The following is a 25,826-nucleotide window of genomic DNA, read 5'->3' on the forward strand; positions in this document are numbered from 1 at the left end:
ATACATTTTCTTTATCCATTCATCCATCTATGGATATTTGAGTTTTCCTTGTCTTGGTTCAGTTCAGTTCAGTCGCTCAGTCACGTTCAACTCTTTGCGACCCCATGAACCACAGCACGCCAGGCCTCCCTGTCCATCACCAGCTCCTGGAGTCCACCCAAACTCAGGTTCATTGAGTCGATGATGCCATCCAACCATCTCATCCTCTGTCGTCCCCTTCTTCTCCTGCCTTCACTCTTTCTCAACATCAGGGTCTTTTCCAGTGAGGCAGCTCTTCGCATCAGGTGGCCAAAGTATTGGAGTTTCAGCTTCAACGTCAGTCCTTCCAGTGAACACCCAGGGCTGGTCTCCTTTAGGATGGACTGGCTGGATGAATAAAGCTGCAATGAACTTGACAGACACTGCTTTGATACCCTGACTTCATTTCTTTTGGATATGCCCAGAAATGAGATTACTGAATTCTATGGTCGTTCCATTTTTAAGTTTTTGAGGAACCTCCATATTTTTTTCCGTAGCAGTTATACCATGTTACGTTCCCACCAACAGTGTACAAGGGTTCTAATTTCTATACCCTCACCAACACTTGTAATCCTTTTTTAAAAGTAAATAGTCATCCTAACAGATGTGGGGATAGTGTCATTGTGGCTTTGATTTGTATTTCTCTTATGAGTAGTGATGTTGAACACCATTTCATATAACTGCTGGTTATAACTGACCATTTGTGTGTTTTCATTGAAGAAATGTCTATCCATGTCCTTTGCCTGTTTTTTGTGTTACATGTTTTACTATTGAGTTGTAGGAGTTTCTTAGATATTTCAGATATTAACCACATATCACATAAAGGGTTTGCAAATATTTTCTCCCTTTCCACAGATTGCCTTTTCTTTCTGTGGGTTGTTTTCATTGATTCTTACTGCAGGAATCTTCCTCCTTTAGGTTAGACTAGATACCTCTCTTACCAATTCCCATAAAGCTTTGTGAATAACTCTGACCTGGCATTTACCTTATTATACTGGAATTATCTGTCATTATATATTAGTTTTGCCTCTCTTTCAGCCTTAGGATTCACTGAGGGAAAGGATTTTGTATCAGTTACTGTTTTTGTTCTTCTAGCCCCTAATACACACAGTTTCTAGCATATAATTGGTACTCAGATATTAGTAGAACTAAACTACCTCTGAAATTTTAATGATTGCATTATCAAAGGTTAGGCCTAGGCATTAACCTAACTTAGGATAACTGAAGATGTAGGTCCATTACTAACACCAATAACTTCTCTTTTTTAAATTAATTAATTTATTTTAATTGGAGGCTAATTACTTTACAGTATTGTAGTGGGTTTTGCCATACATTGACAGGAACCAGCCATGGGTGTACATGTGTTCCCCATCCTGAACCCCCTTCCCACCTCCCTCCCCACCCAATACCAATGACTTCTGATTTAAAATTGAGTAGATAACAGAACTCTAGAATAGTGGTACTTTTAATTTTAGGTGGGGGAAAAAAAATCTATAGCATACGTAGAATGCAAAAAGATAAGTATTAGGAATATAAACTCTGCAGGGGCAGAGTTTTTGTCCACTGTTTTCACAAGTCTTCTAATGTGTAGAACAGCATCTGATACTTAATAGTAAGTAACTGGTCAGTATATATTTAGGCAAAAATGAGTGAGCATAAAAAGGCACTCTTGCTGCACACTTTATTAGGCTTTTAAGGTAAAGCATTTTAAAACATTTCCTTATCTCTAATTCAATGTAAAATTGAGGACTGGGAACAAAAAATAAAATTCCTGTCTTCTCACATTAGTGTATAGTTTTATAAAGGAAGTCTCTAGTAAGTATAATGGAGTATAATTTTATTTTCTCTTTTAGCAAACGAAGCAAAAAAGGAGATAAAAATGGAAAAGGCTTGAGACATTTTTCAATGAAAGTGTGTGAGAAAGTTCAGCGGAAAGGTACAACGTCATATAATGAAGTAGCTGATGAGCTGGTGTCCGAGTTCACCAATTCAAATAACCATTTGGCAGCTGATTCGGTAGGTAGATCATGCCCTTGATGTTGACTGTGAAAGTGGTGCAGCGGTGTACTTCTCTGGATTGTCTGTGTCAAATTGAGGACCCAGACAAGCAAGGGTATTGGGGAATTCTGTTGTTTTGATTTTTTGTTGTTTCATTTTGAAAAGGATTGTTACTTATTTAAACATAAAGGTGGACAAGTATTTTTAAAATATCTTTGGGGGTTATTGAAGGAACATACTTTTTAAAAAGTGTACTTTTTATTTTTGAATGACTTTAGATACATCTGAAGCTTTCAGTGTTTTAAGTCAGTAAGAGAATTTTATTTATAATTGAAAAAATACTACATGAACATGTTTATAGAAATTCATTTGTACCAAAGACTGTATAATAAAAAATTTTTCTCTTCTACCATAGACTCTAATCTGACTCCGCAAGGCACTGTTCACTATTACCAGATTCTTGAGTATCATTCCAGAAATTCTTTATGCACCTATATAATAAAATTTGTTATTTTAAACATAAATATGGTTGTGCTTTGCATGCTTCATTCTTAATTTTATTTTCTTAGTAATATATCTAGAGCCTCATTTTTAGCACATAAAAATCATTCTTATTTTTTTTTTAATGGAGATAAATTTACGTGCAGGGAGGGAAATGTACATGTCTTAAGTGTACAATTAAACTGTTAATTATTTTTTTATTTATTGTGGCTAGTTTACATACAATAAGATGTATTCAAGTGTAAAATTCAGTGAGTTTTGACATTTGTATGCACCCATGAAGCCACCACCATGATCAGGACACAAAATGTTTCCATCATTCCCAAAGCCTCTGCCTTTTGTAATCCATCCCTCCCTCGCCCTCTAGCCCCAGTCAGCTGCTGATATACTTTTTATAAATCAGTTTGCATTTAACTTAAATGTAGTGATACTTTACATATTCCAAACAATATTAAATAATAGTAGTAACTCTAGTCATATTGAATCTTCACTTCTTAATGTTAGTGGAAATATTTATAGTTTTGCAGCCTTAATTGTGATAAAAGTTTAACTTGATTTTTTTCTTAATGAACATTTCTTTTTTCTTAATTTAAAAAAAGTCAGAAATGAAGTTGAATTTAATCAATTCTGTCAGGAAGATAGCTTCCTGACATTTTAGGATTTTTACAGTGGTATTCATGAATGAAACTGGTGGGGTTATTTGCTTTTGTTTTTATAATCTTTGCAATTTTTTTTAAATAACGTTTTTTCCTTTATTCTGCAGTTGAGTAGCTCAGATGGTAAAGAATCTGCCTGCAATGCAGGAGACGCAGATTTGATCCCTGGAGAAGGGACTGGCAACCCACTCCAGCATTCTTGCCTGGAGAATTGCATAAACAGAGGAGCCTACTGGGCTACAGTCCATGGGGTCACAAAGAATTGGACATAACTGAGCAACTGATGCTTTCACATTCACATATGAGATTCCCAAACACACCACTTGGTTTTTGCTTCTGACTCTGTTATTCTTTCAGTGTCCATGTCACGTAGATATTTCTCCCAATAGCATAGTTTGACCCTTATCCAGTGGGTACACATAGACCCTCATAGACCCTGGCTCTCCAGCATTGGGACCTTGGTGCTCCCTTCTGACCGCACCTTTATCTTTCTGTGCTGGGACTCTTCCTCCTTGATCCTGTTGCCCTTGAGGTATCCTTAGGCCAGGAATGTCAAACATGTTATGTGTCCACCCTGAGTAAATACATGAGCTACTTGGACCTTAGGGCCGAGGATAAGGAGGCAGACTGTACCTGGGTTTGTTGGTTTTTTTTTTTTAACAAGCAAAATAATAATTAAAAAACAACAACGCAACAACAAAACCCTTAAAGTTGGAACTGCAGTAAGTCAAACTGCTGCTGGAGTTCACAGATGTACCCAGGGTACATTCTCCCTCATTGCAAGGCAGGACCTAGGCACAGAACTGTGCATTTAGGTATATATGTGACCAGGAAGAGTCAAAGAGGTGGAAACCACTGGAGAACAGAAAGCATCAGAAGTTTTTCATCAGGCAATTCCCGAGTGCTCTGCTCTTTTCCTCTTCTTTGCCTCTGTATCCTCTGTGGTTCCTGTTCCAGCTGAACTTGTGACAATCCCAAATTGCTCCTTCCTCTTTTTCAGCTTTTCATCATCCTCCGACTTTCTGGAGATTGAAGAGACATTCAAACCAAACCTTTGAGTTCTTTCTTTTAGCTTATCCAGGTTAACCATAGGCTTGGTGTCAGATGACAGGCCTTTTGATGGAACTGGAGAAATCCCAAATCTAGCTGCCCGCGCAGCTTTCTTATCTCCAAACTCACAGGTACATTGAATCGTTCAGCTTTCTTCTGCATCCTCTCAGTCTGTGGTATTTCAGATGTAATTTTTACCACTTTTTTCTCTGACATCAACAGTTTTTTCAGGAGGTTATTCCTCTTTGACAGGCAGTTCTAAGGGCTTCATCTCCCAATACATCTTCATTTGCCTCCTCTTTACCATGCTCTTCAAGATATGCCTGGAGCCTGTTGATGAGATCTTGTTTTATTCCCTTGGTCTCCAAACCACGAGCAAGACACTCCTGCTTTAGTTCAGCAAGCTGAGAAAAAAGAATAAACCATTCCTTAATTTACAGAATGAACCTTCAGCTTATGAAGCTCCACCGTCTCAGTCGCCATCTTGTTACCCCTCCCCATGCCTGGGTTTTATTACAAAGAGTGGTGTGCTTGATTAGTGATGTCTGCCATGGGAACACCCACTAGACACATGTCTGGAATGAAGATAGTGGGAGAAGAGGCTACAAGCTGCCCTGGTTCAGAAAGGGACAAGCTGTATGTTCCATCCTTGCCTTAGGTGGTTGTGCTGTTTACCAGGTTGCAATCTCTCTTTGGCCAGGTGGCTGGGGAGGCAAGCTGAAGGCCATGAAGTTTCAAATGGCTTCCCCAGGGCCTGGAGGGAAGAGCATAAGCCCCAAGCTAGCAGGAACCTGGCAGGGGAGCCCATGCAGGGCCCTCCAGGGGTCTACATGCTGCAGGCCGTCCTGGCATTGGCTCCTTATCCTCTGGAGTCAGATTCATCCAGGCAGAGCCAGCTGGTCAGCTTCAAAGAGTTAGGTGCAACTCGGAGGTGAAAATACATTTCCATGGCATTATACACAGAAATAACCTTAATCTCTGGGTAAACTCTCAAAAGTTCCCAGTCCAGACTAAAATGGTTTATTGCCTGTGTGCTACTGAGAAATCAAAATAGAGTATTAGTTTGACTTTAATCAGAGACATTACTTTGCCAACAAAGGTCCGTCTAGTCAAGGCTGTGGTTTTTCCAGTGGTCATGTATGGATGTGAGAGTCGGACTATAAAGAAAGCTGAGCGCAGAAGAATTGATGCTTTTGAACTGTGGTGTTTAGAAGACTCTTGAGAGTCTGTTGGGCTGCAAGGAGATCCAAGCACATCCTAAAGGAGATCAGTCCTGGGTGTTCTTTGGAAGGACTGATGTTGAAGCTGAAACTCCAATACTTTGGCCACCTGACGCGAAGAGCTGACTCATTGGAAAAGACCCTGAAGCTGGGAAAGATTGGGGGCAGGAAAAGAAGGGGACAACAGAGGATGAGATGGTTGGATGGCATCACCGACTCAATGGACATGGGTTTGGGTGGACTCCGGGAGTGGTGATGGACAGGGAGGCCTGATGTGCTACGGTTCATGAGGTTGCAAAGAGTCGAACACGACTGAGCGACTGGACTGAACTGAACTGAACTGACTTTAATCAAATTCCACAATGAAGGCACACTGCTTTGGAAAGCACTGCCTCAGGAGAAAATACAGGGTGTGTGTAAAAGAATGTTTCTAGAAAATACAAAGGGCACCAAACATGACCCCAGTTACCTTCCACACCTCTCCATGCCCCAGGCAGGGGCACTGCTTCCCCCAGGGGACTCGGGGCATGTCGGTGCTAGTGAGTGTGTCCAGGTGCCTCTTGAGCCCTCTGCTTTCGGCTTGTGAGTTTGGGATGCTTTCTTCAGGATCCTGTCCATTTGCCATTTCTGCATCTCCTCGAAGGCCAACTAGGCGGAAGTACCCTTGTCCCAGGCCACACTGCTTCTTGTTCTTTGTATTTTTTGGCCACACCCTGTGGCATGTGGGAGCTTACCGTCCTGACAAGGGTTTGAACCTGCACCCTTTGCATTAGACATTCAGAGTCTTAATCACTGGACCACCAGGGAGGTCCCTCCTCCTTGTTGTTTATACTAATTCCCATCGCTTCCTTAAGTTTGCCTTGTCTTTGTCCTGTTCCTTCTTCTGCTTGATCACGCCGAGCTCTGCGATGCCTTTTGGATTCAAGAGCCCACTTTTAACCTGCTTCCCAGCCTCCATGGCACCTGTTTGCAATCAGTACCATCTTTGCAGTTTTGATAAGTAGTGTCATGCTGGCTTTATAAACTGAGTTTAGAGGTCTTCACTTTCTCTTTTGCTTTACTCCATCAGATTTAATGGCATGGGATGTCTAGTTTTGTTCCCTGCAATCTGATGGAAATCACCTGAGATACTCTGTAGTGATTCAGTGGGGGGTTTAGATAGCTTTCTCCACTTCTTATTTGGTAATCCATCTGTTTAAAATTGCTTTCTCCTTTTGAGTCAGTTTGGTGTATTTTTGTTTTCTTAGAACATTCTCCATTTCATCCATGTTTTCCAAATTATTTGCAATTATATTTCCCCAAAAAAACATCTCTTGGTTTGTTTGTATGGACCTCCGGTTCTAAAGTTAATTTCTGTTTTTATCTGTATTTAATATTCTGTTCTCTTTCATGAAGTTACTTTTATATTTCTCTACCCTGAAGACGGTGATATATGCTTTATTTACTTTTAATTTCTTTGTTTAGTGTTTGTTTAGTCTTTATGGCTGTTATTTTCCTCTTGTGCACTACCCATCTCCCCATTGATTCTGGTATGTTACTCTGTATTCTGTAACTTTGGCTTAAGAATTGCATTGAAAAGTTTCTTATAGTTCCAGGTGATAGGAATTTTTGCCTATTGTCATGAATTTTGACTTTTTACCTGTGATCAGAAATTTTGAGTCAAACTGTTTACTTAAGGGAGGGATTGCTTTGAGATTTTTCTTGTGAGCCGTTATATGGTAATTTCTGTTTAATTTCCCTGGGCACTTGAAAGTATATGGCTTTCTGAATTTGAGTGAGAGTCTCTGAATGGTCTAGCAGACCCTGTGTGACCTGGCCCTCTACTGCCTCTCACCTCCTACCATGCACCCTCTCAGTTACTACACGCAGCCACTTTGCTGAGGATTTCCATATAGTTTCTCTTCTCCATCTAATTTTCACTCAGATGTCACTAAAGTGAATCATTTCTTCTTAGCACTTTTCAATATCTAACACACATTTTTAATAACCACGCCCCCATCCCCACTCCTGAATATAAGCAAGGAATTTTTTTTTCTGTTGATTCACTGCTTTGTTTTTCTCATAATTTGGAGGCTCTGTAGTCTGTAGTTCTTTAAAGTTATTTTTATTATAACTTCAGTATTTTAAAATTTCAATAATTTCAGTATTTTATTTCTTGAGTTATCACTTGTGGACTATGATTGATTATGGAGGAAAAAATAAATCCATATGCCTGTTGTATCCCCATCTCCCAACTTACCCCGCTACCACAGGATTCAGTTGAATATATTAGTGGCAGTTAAAAGAATATTATAGTTGTTTTTATGATTTGAATATATTGTGCCAAAATTATTGCCTAGTTCATCTGCTTTGAATTCATAATTCCTTCCAGTATCAAAGAAGAGGAAATCAGGTACTTCCCTGGTGGTCCAGTGGCTAAGACTCCTCGCTTCCAATGCAGGGGCCCCGGTTCAATCTTTGGTCAGAGAATTAGATCTCGCATGCTCCAACTAAGAGTTCACACGCTGTGACTAAAGATCCCACAAGTCGCAATTAATGGATCCCTCGTTTTGCAACCAAGACCCAGCGCAGCCAAAAAATACTTTCAAAAAACAAAAGCACAAACTATTTCTAAAAAAAGAAGAGGAAATCAGCAGACTTGCTGTTGCCTCCTAACATCTGTTGTTATTTTGTCATTGTCTGCAGTATTGGGATTTCTAATATTTACATTCAGTTCTATAACTTAAAATCTCCCTTTTATTTAAGTTAACTTCTATATTTAAGTGGATTCAGTGTTGTCCACCATCTTTTATTATCTTGGCATTTGATTGGTTGAATTCAGTTCTGACGAACTGCCTGTCCACCAGAAGATAAGGGGGCTTTCCCACAGTGTAAGTTAACATAGTTTCTGTTATTATAAAGTCTTGCAACCAAAAAAAATCCCCTGAACTACACAGTGTGCCTAGTGATCTATGTGATTACATTTTGGTGCTGGTTCATCATTTTCATTGTGTACAACAGTTTGCAGATCAGCACTAGTGCATGGACCACATTTTGCCGAAGCACTGCTAACTAGAACTTAGAGGATACATCCTTGACTTTTCAAAGTGTGACATCCTCAAAGACACTACAAGATCTTAGCCACTTTAACTCCATTACCCCTTTCTCCTATGTATACTATTCAGTTCAGTCGCTCAGTCTTGTTCGACTCTTTGCGACCCCATGAACCGCAGCACGCCAGGCCTCCCTGTCCAGCACCAACTCCCGGAGTCCACCCAAACCCATGTCCATTGAGTTGGTGATACCATCTAACCAACTCATCCTCTGTCATCCCCTTCCCCTCCTGCCCTCAGTCTTTCCCAGCATCAGGATCTTTTCCAATGAGTCAGCTCTTTGCATCAGGTGGACAAAGTATTGGAGTTTCAGCTTCAGCTTCGGTCCTTCCAATGAATACTCAGGACTAATTTCCTTTAGGATGGACTGGTTGGATCTCCTTGCAGTCCAAGGGACTCTCAAGAGTCTTCTCCAACGCCATAGTTCAAAAGCATCAATTCTTTGGCGTTCAGCTTTCTTTACAGTCCAACCCTCACATCCATACATGACTATTGGAAAAACCATAGCCTTGACTAGACGGACCTTTGTAGGCAAAGTAATGTCTCTGCTTTTAAATATGCTATCTAGGTTGGTCATAACTTTCCTTCCAAGGAGTAAGCGTCTTTTAATTTCACGGCTGCAATCAACATCTGCAGTGATTTTGGAGCCCAAAAAAATAAAGGCAGCCACTGCTTCCACTGTTTCCCCATCTATTTCCCATGATGTGATGGGACCAGATGCCATGATCTTAGTTTTCTGAATGTTGAGTTTTAAGCCAACTTTTTCACTCTCCTCTTTCACTTTCAGCTTTTTTGTTCCTCTTCACTTTCTGCCATAAAGGTGGTATCATCTGCATATCTGAGGTTATTGATATTTCTCCTGGCAATCTCAATTCCAGCTTGTGCTTCTTCCAGCCCAGCATTTCTCGTTATGTACTCTGCATATAAGTTAAATAAGCAGGACAATAATATACAGCCTTGATGTACTCCTTTTCCTATTTGGAACCAGTCTGTTGTTCCATGTCCAGTTCTAACTATTGCTTCCTGACCTGCATACAGGTTTCTCAAGAGGCGGATCAGGTGGTCTGGTGTTTACTGTCCTGTATATTAGTTCGTTTTATATTCTAGACTCCCCAAGACAGTGTACTTTATACAGTGAGTATCAATTGAGATTTACCTTTTGAGTTGGTCTTCATGTCATCCTACATCATCTCCAAGTTCCTATCTTAGATTCTTTTCCTTTTACTTAGAAGAGGCCCTTTTGCATCATTTAATTTAGATCTATTAGGAACATAATCCTTGTTTTTAAGATTGTTTTATGTTTTAGATTGCTTGAAAGTATCTTTATTTCATCTTTACTTTTTTTTTACTCTTGACTTTTGAAGGATACTTTCACTGGGTGAAGAATTCTTTCAGAACTTTGAAGATACTTATGAAATTATTATTAAATATTTTAATACCTTATGACAATATCATGACCTTTAATGTTTATCACTCAATAAACATATTTCTTTTAGCAGGCTTATGATCAGAAGAACATTAGGCGAAGAGTTTATGATGCTTTAAATGTGCTGATGGCAATGAACATAATTTCAAAGGAAAAAAAAGAAATCAAATGGATTGGCCTGCCTACCAATTCTGCTCAGGAATGTCAAAACCTGGAGGTAAGTGAAGAAAATCTGTTTACAGATAGTACTTTGCTTTATTTTACATTAGAGACGTTTTAATTTGGAAATACAGTCAGATAGTATTAAAATATTCATAGCTATTTATTCATGTGTAGTACGTCTTTTTTCTTTAAAGTCTCTCCTAGGTAGAATTTCAGAACTGGAAGGAGATTTTGAGAAGTCTAGTCTGACAGATGTCCTGATGAAATGTGAAATGAAATGACTTGATTTTTTTTTCCTCTCTTTTTTTTGGAGAACATCTTTGTTTTATTCTAAATTCCAAGCATTCTACTAATAAATTTTCATTGACTCGTGTACTGGAAATGATCTTATTTATTGGAATACTTGTTGTATAGATCTGAAAGAATGGATTCAAGTTGGCTGTTTATTTCTTGTATTTGAACTTTTACCTTCAACTCTAGAATTAGTGGCAGGAGAATGGTATGGAATTTCCTTTAAATCTTTATCAGAATGGGGTAGAATGTTCAGCTTACAAGAATTTGGGGTGATGTGTGCAAAAGCATGTTTTATTCTTTGAACTTCAATTGTTATACAAAATCCTTCCTAAATGAGCATGTGCCCTGACACATTATTTGTAAATTGATTTGACATAATTTTACTGTCATATCCAAAAGGCTAAATACAGCTTTAGACTTGACTGTGGTTGATTTCATGTTTTTCTTAGTCCCTTTTTTCCGCTAGCAAATCAAAAAATTTTGGTATTAATATACTTGTGGATGGAGGGAGAAATCCTGGCAGTCATCAGAAGTTATAGAATAATGTCATTCACGTGCTGCAATTGAAATATCCTTTTTTCTCCTTCCGAGAGAGTAAAATTTGAGGGTTATTTTAATTGCCAGTAATATTAAGCTGGTATCAAAGCCTAAGCTAAGCTAAGCTAAGTCACTTCAGTCGTGTCCAACTCTGCGACCCCATAGACGGCAGCCCACCAGGCCCCCCCGTCCCTGGGATTCTCCAGGCAAGAACACTGGAGTGGGTTGCCATTTCCTTCTCCATGAAAATATTCCATAAATGAATTTCAATAACTCTTCAACATTCCACAAAATTTCCTAAGAACCTGTGAGAGTATAATACCTGGCAATCCTCTCTAAAACAGAAATTCACCCATCTGCTACATTACTGCTGAAGATCTGAACTGTACATGATCTCTAAAAAATAACAGTACTGAATAAAACTGAAAGGATCATGCAAGTTCCTACGTAATACCAAAGTATTTATCCAGGATAAGCAAAAAAATCTCTTAATATCTCCCGTGTGCTTAAATGAAAGATTATATGAGATTCCGATCCCAGGCAGCTTTCCGTCTAATTGAGAAGAGCAGAAATGTAAGAGAACTTACCAAAAGTGTGATGACTCCTATGAAAGAAGTATGTACAGATTCTCTGGAAAAGGGGTATAAGGGAGGTAGTGGGGGTGGGTGGCCTTTACCAAGAGAAAAAAAAGAATCCCTGTGCTGTCGTGAAGGAGGAGTTTGCCAAGTGATTTGGGGCAGGGAGGCAGAGACACTGCCCGGGATGAGGCAGATGGAAGAAGGCGTGCCCGCAGCTGGTTGTGGCCAGAGGACAGGTCAGAGAGGAGAGGGCAGGTTCCTGGGCGTTAGGTAGTTGGGACCTGATCCTCTGGGCAGTAGGAACTACTGGAGAATTACAAAGAAGAGGGCTGAGGGAGTGTGATCCAAAGGGCCAGTCTGCCAGTGGGTTGGAAGCCGGACTGACGGGAAGACGCGGAGGGAAAGTGAGAGGGTGGGTCGGAGAGGGGCTGAGTTCTGGCCATGCCAGTGAGGTTGGAGAAGTGTTTCAGAGGCAGAATCAATACCACTTGGCCTGGCTGGATGCAAGGCCTGAGGGGCAGGTGGGAGCTGCTCTGTCAGCAGTGTCAGATGCCGGGGAAAACCCCAGTAGCATCTTTTCACATGTGAATGAGCACACAGATCTTACAGTGGATCTTAAGTGTTTCGGGGTTCAAGTGGTTGTGATTAGAGGAACCATGAGAGAAACTCCCGGTGGGGACTAGATGGGGAGCAAGTAAGAAAGATGCCGTTGGAGTAGACAAGAAAGATGATATTAGATGTCATTGGCTTTTGCCCCAAGACACAGTGAGGAACTCATCTACAGGGATATTCCAGACCTTAAACTATGTTTTCTAGGTAGCTGTGAGGTTGAGGAAAACAGTAGTTGGTTGAAGGCAGGAAATTTGTCCCTTACCATGTCTCCTACTGCAGGTAGGAACTGCGCAGTGAATATGTAGGAGCCCTGTATTAGCAGCTGTGCCTGTTTAAAAGAGAGGAGATTAAGAAACTGCTCTAGGGACTGTCTTCCCTGGTGGACCAGTGGTTAGGACTCCGTGCTTTCAGTGTGGAGAGCGTGAGTTTGATTCCCGGTTAGGGAATTAAAATCCCACAAGTTACACTAAAAAAAGCAGGTAAATGGAGATCTTAAATGAGATCTTATTTCATTCTGGGAGGTTAATAGAGCAAAGCAGTTAATAATGGGATCTCTGAAACCAGGTGGCTTTGATTCAAATCCTGGCTCTTGCCATCCACCAGCGGTGTGACCTGGGACAAATTCTTCACCCTCTGTGCCTCTATTTCCTTACTGCAAAGAGGATAACAGCCGTACTTAGGTCTAGGGTTTTGTGAAGATGAATTAAGAGACTGTGTGTCCAGCGTTCACACGTAGAATAGGTATTCACCAAGTGTTACCTGTGACTCTGATTGGAAATATGGACGGAGGAGCCTGGTAGACTACCGTCCATGGGGTCGCAAAGAGCGGACACCAGTGAGCGACTTCACTTTCACTTTCACTTTTTCAAGTATTAGCTGTGACTCTGATTGGCGCTTGTGAAATAAAGAGAGCCAGTCCCACAGATCAAGTGTTCGTTAGGGGGATGGATGTCGTTTGATGGCGATTGCTACAATTCTGCTGTCTTGCCTCCTTGCTTACCTGACTCTGGAAGGTGGAATCTACCTTTATTGGTCTCAATAGTTAAACAGGTTGCCTGTCTTTAAGGAAAATTCTTGATGTCTCAGAACTGGGACCTGAAAAGTGAGCAGCATTTTCTACTCTACATGCTCATGCTATTTTGTAACCTGTGTTTTAAAGATAGAGAAGCAGAGGCGGATAGAACGGATAAAGCAGAAGCGGGCCCAGCTTCAAGAACTTCTCCTGCAGGTAAAAAAGCCGGGATGTGTTCATTGCCTTCTCTGCCTGTGTTCTGCTTCTCCCCTGACTTGCTCTGAGCCTGTGTTTTCTGCTTTGGGTGCCTTCAAATACCTGATGGGGCTGCACTAGCGAATCGTCCCCAAGGCCTGAGCTCATGACTCTCCACACGATCTGCCTGTAAGAGGGTCCGTCTCAGGGGAGTTTGGGGGAGAATGGATACATGGGTATGTATGGCTGAGTCACTTTTCTGTCCACCTGAAACTATCACAACATTATTCAGTTGTACTTCAATATAAAATAAAAAGTTAATTAAGAAGATGGTCCCATCTTCCATCATCTGGGGCCTCATGGCAGCTCTAATATGTGGAACATATTACTCAACAGTTTATTTTTGACTTTTATTCCTGCTCTGAGCAGAAATTATTTTAGCCCTTATTTGGAATATGAAGGAGTAAGGCTAATTAAATGTTAGGTGTTTTGAGTAAAAACGGGCTTCCCTGGTGGCTCAAATGGTAAAGAATGTACCTGCAAGGCAGGAGACCCTGAATTGGGAAGATCCCCTGGAGAAGGGAATGACTACCCACTCTAGTAAAATAATCGGATCCACCTGTAATGTTAATACTTATTATCTGTGGATGACATCATGACATATTCAGCTTTGTGGCAATACCAAAACTTAAAATGCATTTCCATTTAGAAAAATTAAACTTACAGTGTAATGTTGATTCCTGTATTTATTCTTTTTAAAATAATTGTCTAGAATTGGGGTAATTTAAAAAATAGAGGCTCTGTAGAAAATCATGTGAGGTAAAATTATAGAGTAGATGGGCTTTTTTTAACCTACTTTTGGTCATTTCAGTTGGTGGAGAAATTTACTTTGAGCAGTACAGCAAGACATTTTCAAACCAATCAGAAAAACTTTTTAAAATGAGCCAAGTCTTTGTACTTTTGTTTTTAATCAGCAAAATGTCTTTATATGAAAAGTTTTCAGCCAATCATAAAACCCATTTTGATTTGAGCAACCATAGATCCTATTTCATCTCTGATATAGTCCACTTTTCAGAAATAAAGGGAGCAATAAGTTACCAAATAATTGTAACAGTTTTTTGTTTCCTCCCCGCCTTAAAATACTGACTTTGTCTCATGGACAGAATAGGTTAAGTATTCCCACATATTCCAGATTTTTGTTTTTCCTTTCTTGATCCTAATTTTTTGTTTTTTCATATTTGAATACACATCAGAGAGGCAGGAACAGACTGTTAGCTGTGTGTGGCCTAGAAGGGCGGGGTGGGGGGAGGCTGGCAGGGACAGGAGCAGCTGCAGGTGGAGCAGAGCCCCGACACAGCCCCCGGGGTGACGCTCCGTCCTCATCAGGCACCTCACACTTTCCTGCTCGCCTCTGTGTCCCATACTGACCCTGTGGGGCCTCCCTGAGGAGCTCCCTCCAGAGCCGGCTGGTCTCGTGTGTTTTCCATACTGGATTTCCAAAGTAAGTTTTGTATGAAGAGAACACTCTGTAGCTTTAAAAAACAAGAAACTTGAAAGCTGACAGTTTATTCCTGGACCGCTCTGCTTCCTGAGAGACCCTCGCCCCCACCCCCGTCAGCTTCCCTGGCTGCCTCTCTTGTCGTCCGTCTTGCATCAGTGTTTCCCTCCCAACTCACAGTCCCCAAAACCCTGTGCTTGGCCCTTCTTACATTTCCTCAGAGCTTTCATGGAGCATTTGGGGGCTCCATTTTTGGCATGTTATTATGAAAACCTGTTTATCAGCGTGTCTATAATTATCTGTTGATCAGAAAGACTTGTGCTGGGCCGGATCGCCCTCATGTATGTGGGCTTTCCCATCCCTTAGTGACCAGCACAAAGAATGGACTAGAGGCCTTCTCTGGCGGTCCAGGGGGTGTGAGTTCCACCTTCAGTCCCTGGTCAGGGAACTGAGATCCCACGTGCCTCTCAATATGGCCAAAACCCAAACAAAAAGTGACCTGCAATATTTCTCCCCTCTCTACAATGAACATGGCGGTTTTTTGGGTTTTTTTTTTTTTTTAAGTCCTAAATTTCTTTTTCTCTTCTGTCTCAAACCAAATATTTGCAGAAGATTTCAACACAGGCCCAACCTAGCTGTCAACATTTATAAAAGCAGGTCTCTCTGAACAGTGAATGAAACACAAAATAACTGAAAACAACTACTTCTAGTCTCCTGGTAGACACACAGCTTATTTCCTCCTAGTGTTTCCTTTTTCTTTCTTTCAGCAAATTACGAAGTTGTCACAGAAAGTACATTAAGCAAGTCGGCCCTGAACACAAATAATTTACCTCTCTGTGGCTAAGCTAGCTTAATTTTTTGACTAGTGAATGTCACAGCTACTGATATCACATGACCCAGGTCACTTTCACTGACATGCCACCTCTTCTCTTGGTCGTGTAGGAGAGGGATGGTATGAGCCGATTCTGCCCACAGATGACCCAAATGTCCTACTTTTGTCTATATCATTGTCCCTTCCAGCCCTTAAACTTATCCAGAGCTACTAATGCAGAGCAAAATGAATGTCTAAATATACCTAAAGCTGTTGAGCCTCTGAAATAAATGTTAAGAAGCCTGGAAGAGAACAAAAGGCTAAAGATAAATCAAATGGCAACAAATAAGGAAATCAGTTTAAAACAAATGGGGTGATTTTTCTTTTTACTATCAAAATAACATTGTATGTATATTCACAGCTCTTTTCCCAAGAACAGTCTTTGATGCTATTAAATGTGCACAGTATAGAACAGTGAATCATAAATATGTAAGAACTTTTACTTACCACTGTTTATATTTCTACCTCTACCCAGGCCCTCCCATGCCACTAAGACCACAAAGCTAGGCCAAGTATGGGCTGTCTCCAGGATGTGTTTTCTAGAAGAGTAAGATAGCCAGGTGGAGGTATTCAAACATATAATTCTTTTTCTGAGTTTTATAGTTTCAGCATATTTTTCCTCAATATTGAATGAGCTAAGCATTGAATATAATTGCCTTAGTTCATTAGCAGCAGAAAATAACAAATTAATAAGTATGACTCAAGTAATGTTTGATAATGAATGATGTTGACAGTGATGGTTCTAGACACACTGTCAGGGCTAGAATAAATTGGTGTCCCTTCTGTTTTGTGCTTTTTAAAGGAGTAAATGTTTACTTTTCAGGGAGCTAGCACCCAACCATTTTAAGACAACATAAATTTTAATCAAACTTCAGTTAAGGCCCAGGACCTAAAATAAACACTGCTAGGATAAAGTTGCTAAAACATAGAAAATAACTGAAATACATCACTACTGGGTGATCAGAGGGAACAAGCTAATGGAAGGGATGAAAGGCTCTGACTTTAGGAGCTCTTTTAACCAGTATCTGTTCCTCAAGCGGATGAAAGACTTCACTGTGTAAGGTCTTTCTACCTGTGGAATTCTGTGATACATTTGCCTTATTTAAAAGAGGGTGGTAGGGTCACTTTCTTTGGCTTTTGAGTAATGGTTATAGCTTAAAGGTAGTAGTAGCAAGATTCAGTGCAAAGATTCGGGCCTTGATATACCTTATAAATCAGTGTATATCTACTGTATAAAGCCTCAGGTTCCTCTTCTGAAAGATGTCAGCTGGGGAGGGGCTTGGACCAGATTCCAAACTGTGCCCTATAGATGCTTAAAAGTTCTGTGAAGGAGCTCAAAGGGTGAATGAGGGCAGAGCTGGCAGGGCTCAGGACTCAGCCTCAGCACAGCCAACCAGAGCAAGGATGTGTTCATCTGTTTTATAAACAGTGAGTGTCCCAGAAGATTTCACTTGAAGAAAGGGTTCTGAGGCTTTGTATAGTTTGTATGTTTCTGGGCTGGATGATCTGAGATGTATTTAACCCCAAATCCTCGGGAGTCTGTGTTAGTTAAATGGAAAGCACGTCCACTTTTGCTGTATCAGTCGCGCTGAGAAGAGTTGCAGGTACCACTCTCTCATATTTGTAAGATCCTTTTTCTATGGATGATGGAAACTGCAGGCCCCATTATTTGTATTAGGATATGTTAGATACCATTTAAATAAATATTTTTAAATGTATTTCTTGAGTTAGATCATTCTAATGTTTTTGCTTAAATGTTCAACTTTAGTTAATTCATAGGTGGAAGGTCTCTTTAAGTGCTCTAATTTTAAACTATATCTTAGATGTACTTAATTAATTTAGTTCCAACTCACTTATCCACGTTGAATGACTGTATGTTTTTGTTGCTCTTTAACAGCAAATCGCTTTCAAAAACCTGGTACAAAGAAATCGGCAAAATGAACAGCAGAACCAGGGCCCTCCAGCTCTGAACTCCACCATTCAGCTGCCATTTATAATCATCAACACAAGCAGAAAAACAGTCATAGACTGCAGCATCTCCAGTGACAAGTAAGTGGAGAACCAGTGGCAGCAGGCGGGACTAGCCTTCTGTTTAACATAATTCCTGTCATTTGTAATATTATCTGAGTCCTCCAAGGCTGACTCCCTTGGGCCTCAGGAAACAACTCTTCAAACAAGAGTGCTGTCAACTGCCGGTGCTTGCTTCCTTCTTCACCCTGCACATCCCCCTCTTGGGCCTGGCACTGCGCTGTTTGCACATCCGCCTCTTGGGCCTGGCACTGCGCTGTTTGCACATCCCCCTCTTGGGCCTGGCACTGCGCTGTTTGCACATCCGCCTCTTGGGCCTGGCACTGCGCTGTTTGCACATCCCCCTCTTGGGCCTGGCACTGCGCTGTTTGTGGTGAAGACACAGTGGTGCCCAAGCTAGAACGTGCATGTACGCACACATAGATGAGATAAGTGGGCAAATCACTGCAGTAAGGTAGAGCATCAGTGAGCGTCTGGGACATGGTAGGTTCACCAAGTTCACTATGCATTGTCACGTTTATGCCGGAGATAGTTGAGATCGGCATGTGGCAGAAGCAGTTTGTTTTTTTTTGTTTTTTTTGTTTTTGCTATATCGTAGTTGAGCCATGCTTCTGTTTATAATGAATGGACACAAAAGCAGTAGATTAAAAATAAAAGTACTAGATGGCGTTCTCTGCTTGCTTGCTTGCTTATTATCTTACAACTTGGAGTTTGTACCTGTTAACCACCTTTATTCATTTCACTCACCACTCCTCCCCACCTGCTCCCCGCACTCTGGCAGCCATCAGTCTATTCCCTGCATCTGTGAGTTTGGTTTTTGAGATCCATGTATAAGGTCTGTCATCTGTGTTGTTGCAAATGGCAGGATTTCCTTCTTTTATGATCTGTTGTCCATTGTCCTTTCTTATGGTCTGTTGTCTCAAGTACACCACAGTTTTTTAATCCACTCATCTGATGATAGACACAGGTTCTTTCCATGCTTCGGCTATTGCAAGTCATGCTGCAGTCACTGAACACGGGAGTTCAGACATCTTTTCAGGATGCTTATTTCATTTCCTTCAGATACCTATACCCAGAAGTGGGATTGCTGGATTACATGATAGTTCTATTTTTAAATTTTTGAGAAGCCTCCATACTGTTTTCCAGTGGGTGCACCAGTTTACTTTCCCACCAATATGTTTTTCATTTTAACTAAGATTGATGGTAATATCAATATATTACTATTATCATAGTAAGTGAGACATAGCAGTTTTCAAAATACAGAGTTTATTTGTAACTTACTTTATCCTTCACGAAAACAGTAGTGCTCTTCAGGCTGTGAATCAGGATTGAGGTAGTTGAGGGCGTAGGATGCAGAGTGAGACAGAAGAAAATGTGGATTGTGGCTCCCCCAAGCAGCTATTCTAAAGCTTTGTCTGAAGAACAAATGGGGATGATACCAGGGCTCTGTCACTTCCTTAAATAAGGTAATGCCTCTAAAAGATCTGACTCCTGGAAAGTGCTTTATAAATATTAGCTGCTATTCCAAGGAGTCAGCATGTAACTTATCCAAACTGGGATGCATCTGAGACCAAAAGAGGGCCCAGTAATCACATCAGTGCAGAGGCACAGCCCAGGGCTGTCCCAGGGGCAGAACTTCTGGGCTCCTTGGAGCCACTGCATGGCCGTGGGGTTTACCCTCCCTGGTTTTTCTTTCTTGGCAGTGTTGCTTCCCTATCTTGACTGTGTACAGAGATCTTACTTAAATAAGAAGGCACCAAAAAAAGAGGAAGAGAAACAACAGGGATTTCTAAAGTATTTGATAATTAACTTGTTGGTTTATAACAGTCATAAAGGACTAGCAGCGGGGGCAGTAAATGATCCATGTGTGTGTTAGTATTCACACACTTCAAATTCTTGGCAGAAACCTGTGTCTACAAGGACTTGTCACTCTCATAAATCCGAGACTTACAGAATGGTTAATATATTTGGGGGAAAAATAAACTGTTAAGATTTCTAGTTACTTTCTCTAGTTAGCCTCTTGTTTGGTAGGACATTACTAAAACTCTCTACTTCGGTTAGTCTTTGAAGTTTTAAAGAATAGCAGGAAAGTCTGGGGACCAGTGGCCTAGGAGGAGTAAGAATCCTCTGCCTTCTCAGGTAGTTATTGACTCCTGTCCTTTCCTCGCCCTCCCCCAACTGGTGTAAAGGAGGCTCTGAGCTGCTTACAGGGCCTTGATATTCAAGGTGGGGTGCAAGTATGGCATTTTGCTTTAAATGAGAAATTTTACTCTGATCTAAGATCTCAAAATTTCATGACAGTGTAAGCCCACCACTGTCTCAGCACATTCACCTGCCCTCTGTCCCTGAGGCTCCTGGCGACGTTGCTCCAGGCCTAGCCTGGGAGCCAGGAGGACCATTTCTTCTTACAGGGCCCTCTTTATTGAAAGCCTTTTCCAGGCAGCTGGACATCCTGATTTGGCACTTTTCAAAAACATTTGGAAACGTGCTATGTGTTATATGCGACACTTTTTTCTTACGGCATTTTTACTCCTGAGACCCTCAAGACAGGGTTTGGGGTTTGGTTAGTCTGTAAAAAGCCTTCCATTTTTTGCTCGTCTAAGGTGTGATGTGGCTAATACTTGACTCATGAAAATGAAGTAAGCATCCAAAATATTTTTTCCTCAACTCTAGTAGGCCAACTCATGGTAGGAAAGTTAGGTACTAAATTGGAAGGGCTTTCTTTGTGTATGTTTCTTTTTCTCCCAGTGACTTCTTTGCTTGATTTATTTACTTTTATTGACATATACTTAACAGACAGTATTGTATTAGTTTCAGGTATACAGCATAGTGATTTGACGTTTGCATCCATTACAAAATGATCACCATGATAAGTCGAGTAACCATCTCTCCCTGTACAGACTTATTACAGTATTATTGGCCATGTTCTTTATGCTGTATGCATCCCCAGGGCTTGCTTTATAATTGAGGGTTTGTACCTTTTAACCCCCTTCACCGGTTTCTCCTACTGCCTCAGCCTCTCCCCTCTGGCAAGCACTCATTTGTTCTCTGAGTCTATTTTTATTTGTTTTGGTGTTTTAGATTCCACATATAAATGAGATTATGTGATACTTGTCTTTCGGTCTGGTTTATTTCATTTAGCATAATGCCCTCTAGATCTATATATATCCTTGCAAATGGCAAGTGTTTTTATGGCTGAGTAGTACTATCCCCCATGTGTATACATACCACATCTTTATTCATTCATCTGTGGATGGACTCTAAAGTTGCTTCCATATCATGGCTATTGTAAATAAGACTTCAGTGAATGCTGAGTGTAACCTTTTCAAATTAGTGTTTTTCTTTGGGTAAATACTTGGAATTGCTGGATAATATGGTAGTTCTATTTTAAATTTTTTCGAGGAAGCCTCCAAACTGTTTCCCGTAGTGGCTGCACCGGTTTACATTCCCAGCCAAAGTGTTGGAGAGTTGGCTTTTCCTCACATCCGTGCTGTTGTTTGTTATTTGTTGTCTTTTTGGTGATAGCCGTTCTGACAGGTGTGAGATGATACTTCACTGTGGTTTTGATTAGTGTTTCCCACATGACTAGTGATGTTGAGCAGTTTTCCAAGTGTCTTGTGGCCATCTGTACATCTGCTTTGGAAAAAAGTCTACTTGGAAAGGCTTCCTTAATATTTTATCTTTTATGACAAAGCTATCAACAACTTTGAAAAATACTGGATTTAGACCAAAATTCCTGTCTCCACTTTGCCACAGCTTAATGAGGGCTGGGTAGAACTCCTGTTGTCCATCACAGGAAAGTTGTTTTAATCGGGAAAGCAGTTTATTTGAGATGTCATTTCTTTTGAGCCCAGCAGAATGACTCACTGCCCTAAAGGGTAACAATTTCTAGTACTGTAGCTGAGCCTAGGTCCTCATGCTTTCATCGAATATACACAGTACAACACTCTTCACACCTCCCCGACACCACAGAAACCCCTCACTAACTCTGTTTCCTGATACAGGTTTGAATATCTTTTTAATTTTGACAACACCTTTGAGATTCATGATGACATAGAAGTGCTGAAGCGAATGGGGATGTCCTTCGGCCTGGAGTCAGGCAAATGCTCCTTGGAGGATCTGAAACTTGCTAAATCACTGGTGCCCAAGGCTTTAGAAGGCTATATAACAGGTATGTTAACTAATGCAGTCAATGTGGTCCTTGATTAAATATCAGACCCTAACTCGCTAAAACCTTTCTCATAGAAAAGTATCGCCCGCTATCTGCCCCGTCAGTTCAGTTCCCTTACCCTGAAATGTAACCTCTCGAATTTCTTATGTATCACTACTTTTCTTTAGAGATGCAAACACAAAAAAATACACTGGGCTGGAAACAACTTATTATTTAGTTTTGTCTAATTCTCACCTTTATAGAAATGGAACCAAAGTGATATATTCTTTGGTGATTTAACTTTTCACTCAACAACATGTTCTTTAGATTTATCCACAGGATTTCAAGTAGCTGTAATTGATGCATTTTTACTGCCGTGTGGAATTCTAGCATGTGGATGAAGCAGTTTACTTGTTCATTTTACTGATGATAAACCTTTAGTTTTGTTTCCCATCTCTTGATATTTAAACAGTGCTGCTCTGAACATTGCCACTACTGTTTCTCGGTGACCGTGGGCACGTCTCTACGAGTGAGATTGCTGGGTCTAAGGCAGGTCCATCTTCATTGTTGCTAGATGATGCCATGGCTTTCCAACTTGACTTTAACGTGGTACACTCTCACCCACAGAGTGGAAGTGTTTTGTCTTCCCAGGCAGGTGGATGTGAACTGGTATCATTATTTTTTAAATTGAGATTTAATTTCCATACTACATGATACACCACTTTAAAGCGTACAGTTCAGTGATTTTTAGCGTGTGCACAAGGTTCTGTAGTTATCACCATTATCTAATTATGATTTTATCACCCCAGAAAGAAATTCCACATGCGTTAGCATTCCCTCCCTCCCCGCCACCCCCCATTCTTCGCAGCAACTGGCAACCACTAATCTATTTCCTGTCACTGTGGATTTGTCTGTTCTGGATCTTTCATGTAAATAGAATCTTACACTAATGTAGCCTTGGTGACCGACTTGTTTAGCATGATGTTTTCAAAATTCATCAATGAATCAGTACTTCACCCCATTTTGTGGATAATACCACATTTTCTTTATCTGTTCATTAGTTCACATACTGGGATTGTTTTCACTTTTGGGCTATTATGCTGCTGTAAACATTGTACATGCTTCCATGTGAACATTAGTTTTTGCTGCTATTGGGTGTATACCGAGCAGTGGAACTGCTGGGTCATATGGTAACTATATTTAGCATTCTGAAAGCGCCAAACTATTTCCCAAAGCAGTTGTAGCATTTTATAATCCTGCCAGCAGCGTATGAGGGTTCTGATTTCTCCATATCCTTCTCAACACTTGTTATTGTTCATTTTATTACCACCACACTAGTGAAAGTACAATGGTATTTCACTGTGGTTTCGATTTGCATTTCCCCAATGACTGCTGATGGTGAGCATCTTTTCGTGTGCTAATTGACTATTTGTGAATCTTCCTTGAAGAAATGTCTATTCAGATCCTTTGACCATTTTAAAACTGGGTTATCTTTTCATTATAAGAGTATACTTGAAAGCAGAAACACTTTGTCTTACGTGTCCTAAAATTCAGAATTTCAATAATTAAGAAATCTTCTTTATGATTATAGTTCTTAAAAGTATGGTATATTGTGCACATATAATTTGCGTGTATAGACACAAGTGTTCTACCTTTTTTGCCAGTTTCCTTCATTTATAAGTATTACTACCTACAATTTCATACTGTATCTTAAAGGCACTTTAATATTAGCTGTAAGGATTATTAAGCCAGGTGTAAAGCAGTTGCTACTGTTCTATGGTTTTAGCCACAACACAAGAGCCTGGATTGAGATTTGGTTTTTATTGCATTTAGTGCTTAAATTCACACCACACACTTCCTGTCTGATCCCCTCTTCTTGCCCCTCAGCCTCCCAGTCCCCTATTTGCACCCCCACCCCCCATTCTCCCCTTGCTGCTTCCAGAGGAGGACCTGCTGTTTTCTTAGCAGCTGGGGCATCCTAGCCATCCAGCAGGTCTGCAAAAGGCTCTTACTCCGTGTAAGTCATCAGGACTTTATTTTGGCTCATTCTCAGTGAAAAGACTGTGGGCGATAGGCGGGCTGTGTGGTTTTGATCTCTTGGTGACCTCGTTTCCAGACTAGGATAGACTTTCTGGTTGGTGCAAAAGCATGTGCCTCCAGCGTGCAGAGGGACAGGATGGCTCTTGAAGGTTGTGAGAACTGTTGTGTGGGTCGGCCTTTCAGAGCCATTGTGAAAGGAAAACATATCCTGTCAAGAGCTGTGTTCTGACAGAAGGTTTCCATACATACTAATTAATAATACTTAGCACAGGATTCTGGCTTTAACTTCATATACCAACTTGTTCTTATTGTATCCATTTAAAACCTGCTGTTCTTAGAATTTTTTTCCCCCCTCATAGCTGCTTTAGTTAGCCTGTGAAGAAAAGGTTCATAGGCCATGTTAAGATGACCTATGCTTGGTCTCATCTTACAACATAAGTCAAATTCATTTCAAGAAATTCATTTCTGATATTTCTGCCCACCTGTGTTGTAAACTCACCTTTGAAATACACGATGCTAATTCATTAACATTTAGATTTTATTTGTCCCAGTCACTGCCTTCTCTAACAGTCTAGATAAGGAGACAAGGGTTAAATAAGTTACAGGGCCTCCCTGGCGGCCCACTGGTAAAGAATCTGCCTGCCAATGCAGGAAACACGGGTTCCATCCCTGATGCGGAAAAATCCCACAAGCGAGGGAGCGTAAGCCCATGTGCCACAGCTACCGAGCCTGTGCTCCAGAGCCCGGAACCACAGCTGCCAAAGCCCGTGTGCCCTAGAGCCTGTGCTCCGCGGCAGGGGAAGCCACAGCAGTGAGAAGCCTGTGCACAGCAATTACAGAGCAGCCCCCTTGCCACAACTAGAAAAAAGCCTGTGCAGCAGCGAAGACCCGGCACAGCCATAAATAAATAATAAAGTTACAATAAGAATTAGGCAGGGTTGTGATGGGAGAAATATGGTAAATTGCATAGAAAACAGGACCGCAAGGATGTATCTGCACAGTATTTGATGCAGACTGAAACAGCAGTGCGCTCACGAAAAATGTGACTGTGCAAAGCCTTTTAAAGTAAGGTTTAGTTCAAGTTTTAAAGCAAAGGATACCAAGAAAAAGAATAAATCTTGGTCAGTAATAGCACTGAGTTCCCAGGGGGTACTTGAAACCATGGCAGGGGGTATAGGGGGTTGAGCAAGAATGTCTGTCCCTCTGACATAGGGTGTTCTGACTTAACTGTCTGCTTATCCACTCCTGCTCTGGTTGTTAACACCCCAGCCAGAGGCTTTTGTGGTGCATCCAGCGGGTGTCCAACAGTAGTGCAACCATCAATATGTTCATGTGGGATGCCCTCTCAAGGGCTTCTGCAAGAAAAAAAGAATGAAGACTCTGGGATTGGTCTGATTTGAATTCTTTCCGGCTGTAGTCTGTCTCCCTGAATCCTCCCCCTTGCTCCACTCTTATGTTCTAGAAATTTCCTTTTTGCAAGCTGAAGAAACCTGGGTTCTCCCCAGGGCAGGAGACTGTAGCTTAGAATGGGCTGCTTGCCTCCTTCGTCTGTGCTCTCTGCAGGCCATAGCAAAAGCAGCCACGGGACTTACCAGGCCTCCATCTGTTTTTGTTTTTTCCTGTAGACATCTCCACAGGACCATCTTGGTTAAATCAGGGACTGCTTTTGAACTCTACCCAATCCGTTTCAAATTTAGACCTGACCACCGGTGCCACCTTGTCCCAATCAAGGTATGTACTTTCTCAGGGTTAAAAAGGTTAGCCTCCAAGCCTGCTCCTCACTGGAGGGGAGCCCCATGTGCCTCTATCAGCTGGGTCTCCTGCGGATCCCGGCAGAGCTCGCCTGTGGCCCTCCCTTTCCTGGGCTCTCATCCTTTATGTTTTCCAA

General features: G+C 41.1%; 1 protein-coding gene and 1 pseudogene across 24 annotated transcripts in view; one reads left to right on the plus strand and one right to left on the minus strand.

Annotated features, from left to right (window-relative positions):
* Positions 1-25,826, plus strand: part of TFDP2 (transcription factor Dp-2) — a 203,486-nt gene that overhangs the window by 171,430 nt on the left and 6,230 nt on the right. For 19 of the 24 annotated variants that reach the window (XM_060394981.1, XM_042236073.1, XM_060395006.1 and 16 more), the window contains 6 exons: positions 1,872-2,034; positions 10,032-10,178; positions 13,304-13,372; positions 17,618-17,769; positions 21,753-21,919; positions 25,564-25,669. In XM_060394981.1, the coding sequence (XP_060250964.1) occupies positions 1,872-2,034; positions 10,032-10,178; positions 13,304-13,372; positions 17,618-17,769; positions 21,753-21,919; positions 25,564-25,669 (804 nt within the window). The remainder of the gene's footprint in view (positions 1-1,871; positions 2,035-10,031; positions 10,179-13,303; positions 13,373-17,617; positions 17,770-21,752; positions 21,920-25,563; positions 25,670-25,826) is intronic. The other 5 variants (XM_042236079.1, XM_027959718.2, XM_060394994.1 and 2 more) reach the window with 1 other exon arrangement.
* LOC101106300 (SAP domain-containing ribonucleoprotein-like) lies at positions 3,801-4,721 on the minus strand (annotated as a pseudogene).

This window comes from Ovis aries, chromosome 1 (genome assembly GCF_016772045.2).
Source record: "Ovis aries strain OAR_USU_Benz2616 breed Rambouillet chromosome 1, ARS-UI_Ramb_v3.0, whole genome shotgun sequence".
Lineage (NCBI taxonomy): Eukaryota > Metazoa > Chordata > Mammalia > Artiodactyla > Bovidae > Ovis > Ovis aries.